Here is a 13636-nt window from a genome sequence, read left to right as displayed (position 1 = left end):
TTCCCAAGGTTTAACTTCCCTCAGGGCTGCTATAAGATGCTTTGAGATGAGGCCAGCAGCTGTAGGTAGGGGCCGAAACTTTGAATACACAGCCGCTTTCCCACCCACCACCCCAAATCACACACACATACACACACACACACACACACACACATGCACACATGCACACGTGCAGAGGCTCCTGGGAGAGGAAGGAAAGAAGACCCTCCTCCTTTGCTTCTGTCCTCCTCTCCCTCCAGCAACGGCTATAGGAAGTTCTGTCTTCCAGTGATGTTGGCAGAGGCACCTTGTCAGTGGGGAGTGTGTATTCACACACAAGCATGCAGACCTGTTTATGTTGCTAGCAAACATCTGGACATAATTTGATCACTTACTGATCATGATCAGAAATCTTATCTGTAGATTTATTTGTAGTGGAGAACATCAACATGCTTGGTTTGGTATTTTTAATCTCATCACTTGTGGCCAAGCTTCACATTGTTTCCATATTACAAGTTGTAGTGTCTGTCTTACCTTGTTTATGCTTTCTGTCACATGTGACAGTTCACCAGAATTGTCAGTTTTCCTTTTGAATTTACATTTTAATGGTTCACTGAATTAACATTTTAGTGGTTCATTCGGTGGTTTTCAAGATGACTAGTCTTTCACCTCAGCTAAAGATTTCAGTAGGCATTTCTCTAAATTAATAATGATGTATTTCACCTTAGAAATGGCACCAGGGCTTCCCTGATGGTCCTGTGGTTAAGAATCCACCTTGCAATGCAAGAGACACCAGTTCAATCCCTGGTCTGGGAAGGTCCCACATGCCACGGAACAACTAAGCCTGTGCCCCACAACTACCAATCCTACATGCTACAGCTACTGAAGCCTATATGCCCTAGAGCATGTGCAATAAGAGAAGCTGCATTGGCTGCAGTCTTCTCTATTAAATATCAAAGGGAACAGAAAAGTCTCCGACAGTGAAAGAAGAGGGCAACACTCGGGGCCATGAATATAGGCAACATGGGAGGAAATGTAACAACCAGGAGGTAGCTGCTAGTCAGAACTTTAGGCATTTCTGTTACCTGGAGGCACCTTAACACTGTGAGGCTCTGAACCAACTCTGGAAACTTTGCCATCAATGAATGATGCCACACCAGGGAACAGATCCTGGAGCTGCTACTGCTGGAGCAGTTCCTAATCAGCCTGCCCCAGGAGCACCAGGCCTGGATGTCAGAACATCAGCCAAAGGATGACAAGGAGCCAGTGATCATATTGGAGGATTTAAAGAAAGAACTTGATGAAACAGGACCGCAAGTGTGATTAAATAGGGGAACATGAGGGAATGAAAGTCCTAGCCAGAGAGAGAAGCATCCATACTACCATGGAAGCAGGTTGCAGAATGCAAGTCTCTACTCACCCTGACTGGATATGATAGTCACTGTGTTTTTACTTCCTCTTGAGGATGGAATAAGACTGTGTTCACTCTTTCTCTATTCTGTGCCCTGGGAATTGTTCTCTAAGATGTCTTTCAACGGTATTAACTCTAGTTCATTCATTAAGTCTATCACAATCCTACCATATCTTGTTTCCAGGCTGTAACCAGAACCTGTGAATTCCAGGTGAAATTTTTCCCACATTTGTCACCCATCTCTTTGAAGCCTGCTCCACAATTTTCTCCCTTGTAAGGTTCCCCACTGTGTCTGCTAGATGTGTGGTACTAGCTTCAAAGCTGACTTATGCAGTCACACAGTGCCGTAGAGCTCAGAAATATCCTGCTTTCAGAAAGTCATGAGCTTGGTTTAATGCCCTGTTGTCACAGTCTTGAAATTCTTAACTTTATCTTTTAACTTGTAGGACAACAGAGCATGTGCCTGAGCAGAGGATTTACCCCCATTCACATGTAGCATTTGTAATCCCCCATGAGCACAGAATTCCAGTGGACCCATAATTTGTGGGAATTCAGCAAGACTCAAAGTGAGTATGAACGAGAGAACAAGACTACTCTGAAATGTGCCACTTTGCTGCTGCTGCTAAGTCGCTTCAGTCATGTCCGACTCTGTGCGACCCCATAGACGGCAGCCCACCAGGCTCCCCTGTACCTGGGATTCTCCAGGCAAGAACACTGGAGTGGGTTTCCATTTCCTTCTCCAATACACGAAAGTGAAAAGTGAAAGTGAAGTCGCTCAGTCATGTCTGACTCTTAGTGACCCCATGGACTGTAGCCTACCAGGCTCCTCTGTCCATGGGATTCTCTAGGCAAGAGTACTGGAGTGGGTTGCCATTGCCTTCTCCTGTGCCACTTTGGAATGTGAATTATTTTGAGTTGAAATCTATCAACCTGGAAGACTCAGGAAATACTTTTACCTCTCCCTTAACTACTTGGAAGAATTTAGATAGGGAGCTTATGCTAAAAAAAAAAAAAAAAAGAGTTATTACCTGAGATGAGTTTTTAAATCTGAAAGACCTATATATATATGGCACAGCAAACACCGAGTTACCAAACATCTGCTTTTCTTATCCTGTAAATTACCCTCCTGCCCTTTGAAGCCCAGACCCCTATTCCATTCATTAAGTCAGGATGGCATATAAACCCCTCTTATTTTCAGGGCTCCTATACATACAAAATTTGATTTTTCTCCTGAGAATGTTTTATGTCAAGTATAAGACCAACCAAAGAACTTAGAAATGTAGAAAGAAAAAATTTCCCCTCAACACTTATTTCCTACTCCATTTACCAACTGAAAAAGCCTGCAGAGTGGAAGCATTCTGTACAAGTTACAGCCCATCAGCTGTTGGATTTTTCCAGAAGATTCTGTTCTCTCCCTGGGGTCCTAATTTTCTTAAAGAAACCTTTTGTGTTGTCTACCAAAGAAGTTTTGAAGCACTCATTCTCTGTGCCACTCACAACAATTAAACTTTATTGTGCAACAAATGAATTGCCACTCTGTTTAAGACAAGGGTGCAGGAATAACAAAAATGAAGAGTCTGACTTTTTTCCGGTAGTTTCAAGGAGTTCACTCACTCACTGCCTAGAATAAAATAATAAGGATTCTTGCCTAAAGGTAAGAAATCAAATTACTAAATGGTTTTTATTGTAATTCTTATGAAAACAGCATGTTACTACATGTTGCATTGTAACATTGCAGTGTAATATTTCCTAATTCGTGGCAGGAGGGTTGCCCTTGCTGAAAAGGATACAAACTAGTATCCTGTTCAGTTCAGTTAAGTATCTTGTAGAGACCTCTAAACCCCTTCCCAGACACACCCAGGAGAGCTCCAGATATGCTACAAAATAACCACAGAGATTTTTCCAATTCCTGCACAGTGCCCTAGGTATACAGTGGATACAAACTAACCATAAAGACTTCCTTGAGAAACTTTATGCAGTTAGGGGCCCATTCAGTTCAGTTCAGTTCAGTGGCTCAGTCCTGTCCGACTCTTTGGGGCCCCATGAATCGCAGCACGCCAGGGCTCCCTGTCCATCACCAACTCCGGGAGTTCACCAAAACTCATGCTCATCGAGTTGGTGATGCCATCCAGCCATCTCATCTTCTGTCATCCCCTTCTCCTCCCGCCCTCATTCCTTTCCAGCATCAGGGTCTTTTCCAATGAGTCAACTCTTTGCCTGAGGTAGCCAAAGTACTGGAGTTTCAGCTTCAACATCAGTTCTTCCAATGAACACCCAGGAATGATCTTTAGGATGGACTGGTTGGATCTCCGTGCAGTACAAGGGACTCTCAAGAGTCTTCTCCAACACCACAGTTCAAAAGCATCAATTCTTCAGCGCTCAGCTTTCTTCACAGTCCAACTCTCACATCCATACATCACGACTGGGAAAACCATAGCCTTGACTAGACGGACTTTTGTTGGCAAAGTAATGTCTCTGCTTTTTAATATGCCGTCTAGATTGGTCATAACTTTCCTTCCAAGGAGTAAGCGTCTTTTAATTTCATGGCTGCAGTCACCATCTGCAGTGATTTTGGAGTCTAGAAAAATAAAGTCTGACACTGTTTCCACTGTTTCCCCATCGATTTGCCATGAAGTGATGGGACCAGATGCCGTGATCTTATTTTTCTGAATGTTGAGCTTTAAGCCATTTTTTTCACTCTCCACTTTCACTTTCATCAAGAGGCTTTTGAGTTCCTCTTCACTTTCTGCCATAAGGGTGGTGTCATCTGCATATCTGAGGTTATTGATATTTCTCCCAGCAATCTTGATTCCAGCTTGTGCTTCTTCCAGCCCAGCATTTCTCATGATGTACTCTGCATATAAGTTAAATAAGGAGGGTGACAATATACAGCCCATTAAGGGTTCATAAATATTCTGCACATATATACATCTGATTATAACAGACTGAATTATGAGAAGACAGATAAAACAGATGTACTGTTATATAACTTGCAAATGTCAATTGACCTTGAGCATATGCCTATTTGCATTCCTTTTCATTGATTGGTGGCAGGTACAAGTCCTATTTTGCACAGGGCATAACCAAAAGAAGAGACAGGAAATACAAAAGAGGGGAAGCCAAGGAATATGCACTTCCCTAATGGCACAGATGGTAGAGAATCTACCTGCCGTGCAGATTCCTGAGTTAGATCCTTGGGTCTGGGAGATCTCCTGGAGAAGGGAGTGGCAACTCACTCCATTATTCTTGCCTGGAGAATTCCATAGACAGAGGAGCCTGGCAGGTACAGTCCATGGGGTTGCAAAGAGTCAGACATGACTGAACAGCTAATACATAAGGAGTATGTGGAGGCGACCTGCTCCTGTGTTTTGAGAGTTTGTGTCTAATAAAACATCTATCTGCTTGAGCTGAACTGAGCTGTAACTTGCCTGTTGCTTTGAACTCTTTAGTCCGTCCAGAGAAAGAAACCAACCTGACAACAGTACTCCTGCGAATTACTAGTATCTCTAATTTGAGAAGAAATGGGTTTATTAAAGTTCAGCTAATAATCCGGAGAACATAGGATTCCAATACAACTTGCCCAACTCCATATCAGAGGTTTCTAAGCACTAGCTAGTCCGTGTCCCCAGTTGGACTGTAAGCTTCTTAGGCCAAGAACCATCTCCTTCATATACTTTCGCTGTACTCCTGGTGCCTATTATAGTACTGAACAGCTCCTAAGCAACATTACATTGCATACAGCTGAAAGAGCCCTGTAACAGCTTCATTTTTAAATGTCACACATTAAGCCTGAAAACTGTCATTTTAATTTGAGCAGCAGTGGTCTCTGGCTTTGCAGCCCTCACTGTGGCCACGTTGTAGGGATCCCAAGACAGGTCTGGGTCACGCATGCGTGGTGCGCATCCTGTCCCTGGCTGTGCAAACTTGGGCAGATCACTTTGCTCTTTGCTTGTTTCCGGGTTGTAAATTGAACGAACAACACTGTATTCATCAATCAGCCTTAATCCTTCTTTCCTTTCCTCTCCTTGCGGGTCAAGACTGAGCGATTGTGCTGATGGCAATGCTGCGGACACATTCTGGTTGAGCTTTGTGTCTGCCTGGTAAATATATTCAAGTTGATGGAGGTCGGGACGGAGTGGCGGATGCTGTCGAGAGAGGTAGGCTGGCAGGGAGGACGCGAGTACTCGGGTCAGTGAATAGGAACCGAGAAGTGGTGGTCGGAGGGGAAGCACGCCTGGGAATGTCCCCGCCCGCCGCCCCAAACAGGACAGGGCCTAGGAACTCAAAGCCGCGGAGCTGGCGTTAAGATCCTCTTTTTAAGAGGAGGAGAGTTATGAATCAAAACGCCACAGACATGGGTGTCCCCATGTGCAGACCTCGCGCGGGTCTCGGCCACACTAAACGGCTCGGACCTTTCCTCCGAAGCCGCCGGAAGCGGGGGCGCACGGCCGGGCAGGGTTCGCGGACGCACTTCCGCTGGCGGCAGGTCTGAGGCTCCGAGGTGCAGGATCGGTAAGTGCGGCCGCCTCCCTTGGGCCGGGATAAGACTGGCGGGAAGACAGCCGGACGTCGCGGCGGGACCCCCAGGTCGGTCGGGCGCGGGTCTGGGGAGTCACTGCTTTGCTCTGCCGGCGCTGGAAGTGCCGGCGGAGACTCCACAGGAGCCCGCCCCGCTGCCGGCCGGCGCTCCAGAAAGTTTGTAAGACTCGAACTTCTGGCTCACTGATGTTAACACGAGTTCTATGGGGGCCATCCGTTTGTCCAACTCGGCCGCCTACTCCCGGAAGCCTTTTATGATCAGCCAGGTCCTTGTGGCTTAAAGGATACACAGACAGTCAACACTTTCCGAGGCTGGGCCACCGTGATGTGCCGGTGCGGTAAACTGGAAAGGGGTTTGTAGTCTGGCTGGTTAACTTACTATATTGTCTTATTCGCTCGAAGATTTAAACTAGTAGAAGACAACACTTGTAAGCGGGCTCCATATCCTTTATCTTGAGTTATTCCTGAAACAGTCTTTCTCCTATGGCTGGGAAAGTGGAGGTGTTTACCAAAGCTGCCCAGTGAGTAAAAGATGCTAGGTGCAGAGAAGGCACTAGAGGGCCTCCTTGCGTGGTCCTCTGTTATGTGTCCTGAACCCTAGAAGTGTACCTCAGCTCGAGGCGTCATGCCTGGAGCCAGCGGCTGGGTGACCAAGTCACAGTGGTAACTCCAGCACTCTAAACTGAGGTCTTACCAAGTGCCAGGCACTGAATTTAATTTATTCTCAAAAAGACGCTATATAATAAGGTCTGCTGTTTAGTTAATCGCATTGTAACATTTTTCTGGTTTTGGAATTGTGCTGTGGTTATATAAGATGTTAATATTAGGTAGGGGAAGCTGAATGAGGGTTATAGGGACCGTTGTGTACCTTTTTTGAAAAATTTTTAGTTAAGTTTAACATTTCAAAATAAAACATTGTTTAAAAGCTTCTAAGGTATTTTTACAGAAGGGAAAAATTTGGAGATGTTAAGCTACCACATATTAGAAAACATGACAGGATTCAAGCCGAGGTCTTTTGGAATCCAAAGCCTATGCTCTTAATCACTGCCCACCATGCTAATCAAGTGTTAGTCCACATTTCCCTAAACCCATAGGCCCTGCTTAAGTCTATTACATGAAAAACTGAAAGCGTCTACACCCACACAGCCTGCTACCTACACTAACATAATTTTAGTATTCAACTGTCTTCTCTAAGTGTGACTTCACTGTTCTGTTTCTTTATCAACATAACTTTACTTGCCCGAAAAGAGTTGCTGATAATTATGTGTTTTAACAACTTGCCCCTCAGTCCATTTATGTGAACATCAAACACTTCAACTTTCAATATATAGGATTTAGACTTTTCAAAACCTTCAACTGAAAATCTTCACCTATACTACTTTATTACTATCCTTGCCCAATCCTTATCCTGCCTTGAAAGATCTGCTGTAAGCCCCCCAAACCTCATAAATATTCTGCATTGCCTTCTCCCCTAGGAGGTACTAGCAAGACTATCAAAGTGCTCTCCATCTCTCATAAAAATAAACTTAGCTTGGTCATATCAACTAATTGTTTTGCTGTTATTTGGAGGATATAAGGCATCCAACAATATTCCCAGTATTGTCAAAAATGCTGTCTCTTGACAAACATTCCTTCTCCTATTTAGAAAAAGGTATGAATTGCCTTAAACTTTTATTTTTTACATTTTCTTTATTGAATTCTCTTTAATTTGGGGTTGAGCTTCCTTTTTCTTCTAGAACAGAAAGATTAAACTTAGTGTGTGAGCTCAAATGTTGAATCAGCCTTCCTGTCTTTTTAATTGTGGTTTCTGTAACCCCAGGAGTGTGCCCTAAAGGATAACACTTGTAGCAACAATCCTCCTCTTGGCCCATTGGAGCAAGAATGGCCACTGTTTTCCTTCTAGAGGTTCCTGAAGAGTCAGTAAGGGCTCTTTGAAGTAACTAATAAAAAAGGGCATGCTGGGAATAAGAGATCTGGCCCAAAAGAGAGCAGCCAAAACAACCAGGAGTTATTCCACCACCGCTTCCCATAGTTCTGCTACCAAGAGACTCCTTGGCCCTTTGCGGTCTTGTGCCAGCTCTGGGTATTCTGCTATGAGTGGTTAAGGCCTGAGATACCCACCAAGGAGCAGACGTTGGACTTGGTGGTGCTGGCACAGCTCAACCATACTGCCTGAGGAACTGCAGGACTGGATACAGAAACAGTCCAGAGAGTGGGGAGGAGACAGTTGCTATGCTGGAAAATCTGGAGAGGAAGTTAGATTAATCAGGCCAGCAGATAGGAAAGGGCCCTATGCTCAGTGGGGACAGAGTTGGGAAGTGGGCATCCAGGCTGGTCCCTTTTGGGATCTCTGGGGATCATTTACTCTTTGGGCCCTTCAGTTGCCTAAATGAGCTTGCTTATCCTCAGGTTTCAACCCACGCCTGGACACAGGAAGTGCTTTCTGAGACATCGGTACCTCTGGATCCAGCTAAGAAAGCAGCATATCTCCAGCCTCACACCATGGAAATCCAGCTTCAGGACCCTCAACACCAACAGGATTGTGGTTAGTGTTGACACGTAGGTCATATAGCTCCCCTGAAGACCATAGAATTGTTCATTATTCAGCAGATGTATATTAAGTACCTGTTATATTCCAGGCACTGTACAAAGCACTGGGTGTAATAAACAAAGTGGACATGATCTGTTTTCATGGAGCTTACAACAATCTGATGACAGAGGCATTAAACAAATAACCACACAAATAACTATGCTGTGATAGATTGTATATGGGGAGAGAAGTCAGAGGTCTCTTTAAGAAAATAACACAGTAACTAATCCTAAAAGTAGAATAGGAATCAACCAAGTGAATAGTAGAGGTAGAAAGCATTATAGGCCAGAAGAGCACGTGCAAAATCAAGTGGGAAGGAAATTGGTGGGTTTGAAAGATGGCCAGTGTGACTGTCTCCAAGCTGTCCTTTCCTCCATTTAGCACCTTTGTCACACAAAGCAAACCACTTTTCCCTGCATCATTTCTACATGGTTATAAATTCTGCCCTTTACTCTGGGCCCTAAAAATGTGATTACTGCAGGGAGAACATGGCTTGAATGGGATAATCTCTCACCTATTTTCAGAAACTATTGATCATTGAGGAAGTGGCCACATCTCTCACCCTGAAAGAGTAGGGGTTGTTGGGACTCTACTCAGAGGAACTTCTGTAGTAAAGACAGGCAAAGGAATTATGGGATCATGCTTTCCTTAGATAAGGTCAGATGGGAGGCTAGGGTCTGCTAAAGAACCTTCTCTGTGTTAGTGCTGTTTTCTTGAGAATCTCAGTCTCAAATAACCCATAGAGTGTAGTTTCAGGTTTGACAGATTCCAGTGTTCTTTGTAAGAAGAGTAATAATGTCTCTGGGAGCTAAAGCAATTTCTGTCTCTTTTACCCTGTGTGTCTAAAGTCTAATCTCCTTGTTCTGCATGTTTGGATGTGTGATACTTCTCTTTGGCTGATCTCTCGTGTTTTAATATTCCTAAAGGTCTTCCCATTATTCCTCAGCACACTCTGCACAAAGTTGTTTCATGGTTTCATGTTGATACCTGCCACTGCTGGCTTCCTGTCTTGTTTTGTTACTGCCACAGTTTCTGCTCTTTCATCCCTCTCTACCCAACTTGTGGCCTCCCTGATGAACCCACTCTTATCTGAGATCTTCTTCTACTGTTTACAGTGATTATTCATTGGATCCTTCTTCATCCTCCCTGATTTTTCTCCACTCTTTTCTTGAATCACTCCCTCCCCATCCAGTGGCTGCTAATCTTCCTTTGCCATCTCCCAATTTCCTCTTCAAATGTTGTGAAATCATTTTGTTAGTATATTGAAGCTGTGTATGTCTAATAAATGTTTCATTTTATTTCCTATATATTTCAGTGACATTTGAATACCGTGTTTTTTACTTCAGGTGATATGATAAGAATAAAGAAAGAAGAACTGGATATAAAGCAGGAACTTACTGTAGATACGGAATCCCAAGAAAAGTTATCAGACCAAATCAATGGAGAGGCTTTTGAATGTGGAGAAACCCAAGAACATAAAGGATGGATGGAAAGATATCAGAGAAACACTTCAAATGAGAGGAAATACAAGTGTGATGAATGTGGGAAAAGATTCACTCTAAAGTCAAGCCTCATTAGACATAAAAGAATCCACCCTGGAGAGAGATCCTATTCGTGTAATGTATGTGGCAAAACTTTCATTCAGAGCTCACAGCTTACTGACCATCAGAGAATACATAGCCAGTTAAAACCACATCAGTGTAATGAGTGTGAGAAAGGCTTTTATTACAGGGCACATCTTGTTCAGCATCAAAGGATCCACTCTGGAGAAAAACCTTTCCAATGTAATGAGTGTGGGAAAGCTTTTCATTACAGCGCAGGCCTTATTCGACACCAGAGGACCCACACAGAAGAGAAACCATACCAGTGTAATGACTGTGGGAAAGCTTTTCATTACAACTCGGGCCTTATTCGACACCAGAGGACCCACACAGGAGAGAAGCCATACCAGTGCAACGACTGTGGGAAAGCTTTCTGTCTGAGCTCACATCTGATACAACATCAGAGAGTTCATACTGGAGAGAAGCCATACCAGTGTAATGAGTGTGGGAAAAGCTTCAGCCAGAGCTCAGGCCTCTTCCATCACCAGAGAAGCCACAGTGGGGAGAAACCATATGAATGTGATGAGTGTGGAAAGGCTTTCAGTCATAGTTCAGCTCTTGTTGGACACCAGAGAATGCACAGTGGAGAGAGGCCCTATGAGTGTGATGTGTGTGGGAAAGCTTTCGGCTATAGCTCGCATCTTCTGGGACACCGAAGAATCCACACTGGAGAGAAGCCATATGAATGCCATGTGTGTGGAAAAGCTTTCCGGCAGAGCTCACACCTCATTGTACATCAGCAAATCCACACTGAAGAGAAGCCCTGGTAATGTCCAGAGTTATGTAGAATTTTCCATCTACGCTCATTCCTATGGGACATCAAAAAAGCACAGCTAGATGTAGGGAACTCTGTGATCACTATTCAATTTCAGCAGTCACTCGGAAATACTTATAGAAGCTGCAATAGACAAGCACCTGACGGTTTACCAAACAAGACACTGATGTTCTGCCACTAAGCACATCATGTGATGAACTAGAACATTGGAAGGGTTCATTTCATTATTCTGAAACTTTTCTTCTCTGAAGCAAGTGGCTCCAGCAATCTAAATGTTCTGTTAGACATGTAACGAGATTTTAGAGATTACTACTGTTTCTTTTCTCCTTCCCTTTCCATTCTTCCCCTTTTTTTTGGCTAAAGTATGAATTTAGAATTAATATCTGATCTACACTTTAAAAAAAAATGAGTTTTTGGTTAGCTTGATAAAATGTATTAGCCTATGAATTATATACACTAAAAATATTGTGTACTACAAAAGCCATTTTGTGATATTAGAATGAACTATGACTTGCATGGGTAGGATAGGTTAGGGGTGGTGGAGCAAGATTTATCTTGCAATTTCCCAGTGACCTTTCACATCTTAAACCAGAGAGAGCAAACAAGCCAATGAGTTCTATTTAGCCTGTGCATGGATTTTTCTCACAAAGTATGATTATCTCTTGGTAATATAAAATTATTGCCACTACTTAAAGAGATTTTACATAAAATCTGACTTTCCAGATTCTCTTAGAAAAATGCATGATGTGGCAACACAGGCACCAGATTCCCATGTGAGAACAATTGACTAAAGCTGACTATTGTCTAGCGAGACATGGTCCCCACTGCCGCACAGCTTCCTACTGTCTTACATACCTCCCTTCATTTATTTTGCCTGTGTGACCCCTACCACTGCCTTAAGGGTTTCTCAAGGAGGCTTCAGGGCTCTAGGTCCCTTACCAACAAAACAGCTTCACTTTAATTAGTTTTATATATTGGCCTCCCAAATAAGATTTCTCTGAAGATTTTCTGCTAACAGTTTGAAGATTTAGATTAAATAATAAATTTTAAAATGTAACTTTTGAGCACCTGAAGGTAGAGGAAAGCCACTTTAAATTTTTCTTTAGATAGAATTTATAGGTAATCTCAGAGAAGGCAATGGCAACCCACTCCAGTACTCTTGCCTAGAAAATGGACAGAGGAAATGAAAATGCTTCTCCTGCCATGGATGGAGGAGCCTGGTAGGCTGCAGTCCATGGGGTCACTAAGAGTCAAACACGACTGAGCGACTTCACTTTCACTTTTCACTTTCATGCATTGGAGGAGGAAATGGCAACCTACTCCAGCGTTCTTGCCTGGAGAATCCCAGGGACGGCGGGGCCTGGTGGGCTGCCGTCTATGGAGTCGCACAGAGTTGGACACAACTGAAGCAACTTAGCAGCAGCGGCATAGGTAATCTATTGAAAGTCAATAATCATAGCTTCTAAAGAAAAGCTATCACAAACCTAGACAGCATATAAAAAAGCAGAGACATTACTTTGCTGACAAAGGTCTGTCTAGTCAAAGCTATGGTTTTTCCAGTAGTCATGTATGGATGTAAGAGTTGGACCATAAGGAAGGCTGAGTGCCGAAGAATTGATGATGCTTTTGAACTGTGGTGTTGGAGAAGACTCTTGTAAGAGTCCCTTGGACTGCAAGGAGATCAAACCAGTCAATCCTAAAGGAAATCACCCCTGAATATTCATTGGAAGGACTGATACTGAAACTCCACTATTTTGGCCACCTGATGCAAAGAGCTGACTCAGAAAAGACCCTGATGCTGGGAAAGATTGAAGGCAGGAGGAGAAGGGGATGACAGGATGAGATGATTGGATGTCTTCACCGACTCAATGGACATGAGTTTGAGCAAGCTCCAGGAGATGGTAAAAGACAGAGAGGCCTTGTGTGCTGCAGCCCATGGGGTCGCAGAGTCAGGCACAACTGAGCGACTGAACAACAAAAACAACAAACCAAATTCTTAGAGACCAGTTAATCAGGTGAGATGAAAAACAAAAACACATATGAAGAGAATCGACATTTAAGTGAAAAACTGAAAAAATGCAGGTCCAAAAGTAGAGATCATTTGGGGAAGAGAACTGTTGAAATGTGAAGCATTCGGTAATAGAAGCAGCTGTGGGAAAGCAGTGGGTTAAGGTCTGAATGGGCAAGTGGGGAGGGGTGAAAAGAAAAAGCAGTTAAAGGAAAAGACAGGGATAAACTGAGAGAAGGAAAGCAGCAAAGAGAAGTTACGGGAAAAGAGGAAAGGTCAGAGACTTTACAAAAATTTCAAACAGGAAATGGAAGCAATGAAAACATAAGTGAAAAAGCAATCTGTAAAGAAACATGAAGGGGAGATTGAGGATTTGCAGAGGCTGGTGTACTTGCTTTGATCATGGATCTCCCAGTGACTTTAGAGTAATAATCAATCCTTTATTTCCATGCCATGTAGGCCAAATCCCTCATATGAAAGAACTGAACCTGTATTCACTAATGTCTTTACGAATCACTCAGGATCCTGGCCCTGTGTGGGTCTCTGAGATATGAGACACGAGACACTTCTCTTTTCTTTATCACACTCTAAGCCCCAACTTGTTGAACTCTGCTCAGCCTGGACTGTACTTTCTTAGCAAAACCAACAAAGCAGAAGGATTCTCTTGAAGACCAATAATAAATACTTGGCCTCTCTGGGATGCATTGTTGTTCAGTCACTAAGTCGTATCCAA

At 43.5% G+C, this 13636-nt stretch overlaps 1 protein-coding gene across 1 annotated transcript in view; it reads left to right on the top strand.

Annotated features, from left to right (window-relative positions):
• ZNF165 (zinc finger protein 165) overlaps positions 1-10890 on the top strand; it is a 23599-nt gene extending 12709 nt beyond the window's left edge. Inside the window, exons 5-7 of the mRNA XM_010857385.1 lie at positions 5791-5902; positions 8339-8474; positions 9866-10890. Of these exons, the coding sequence (XP_010855687.1) occupies positions 5791-5902; positions 8339-8474; positions 9866-10890 (1273 nt within the window). The remainder of the gene's footprint in view (positions 1-5790; positions 5903-8338; positions 8475-9865) is intronic.
• Positions 10891-13636: the final 2746 nt, after the last annotated feature.

Source organism: Bison bison, unplaced genomic scaffold (assembly GCF_000754665.1).
Source record: "Bison bison bison isolate TAMUID 2011002044 unplaced genomic scaffold, Bison_UMD1.0 scf7180017864379, whole genome shotgun sequence".
Classification (NCBI taxonomy): domain Eukaryota; kingdom Metazoa; phylum Chordata; class Mammalia; order Artiodactyla; family Bovidae; genus Bison; species Bison bison.
Note: the sequence above shows the minus strand (reverse complement) of the source record. Positions and strands in the feature narration are given on the sequence as shown.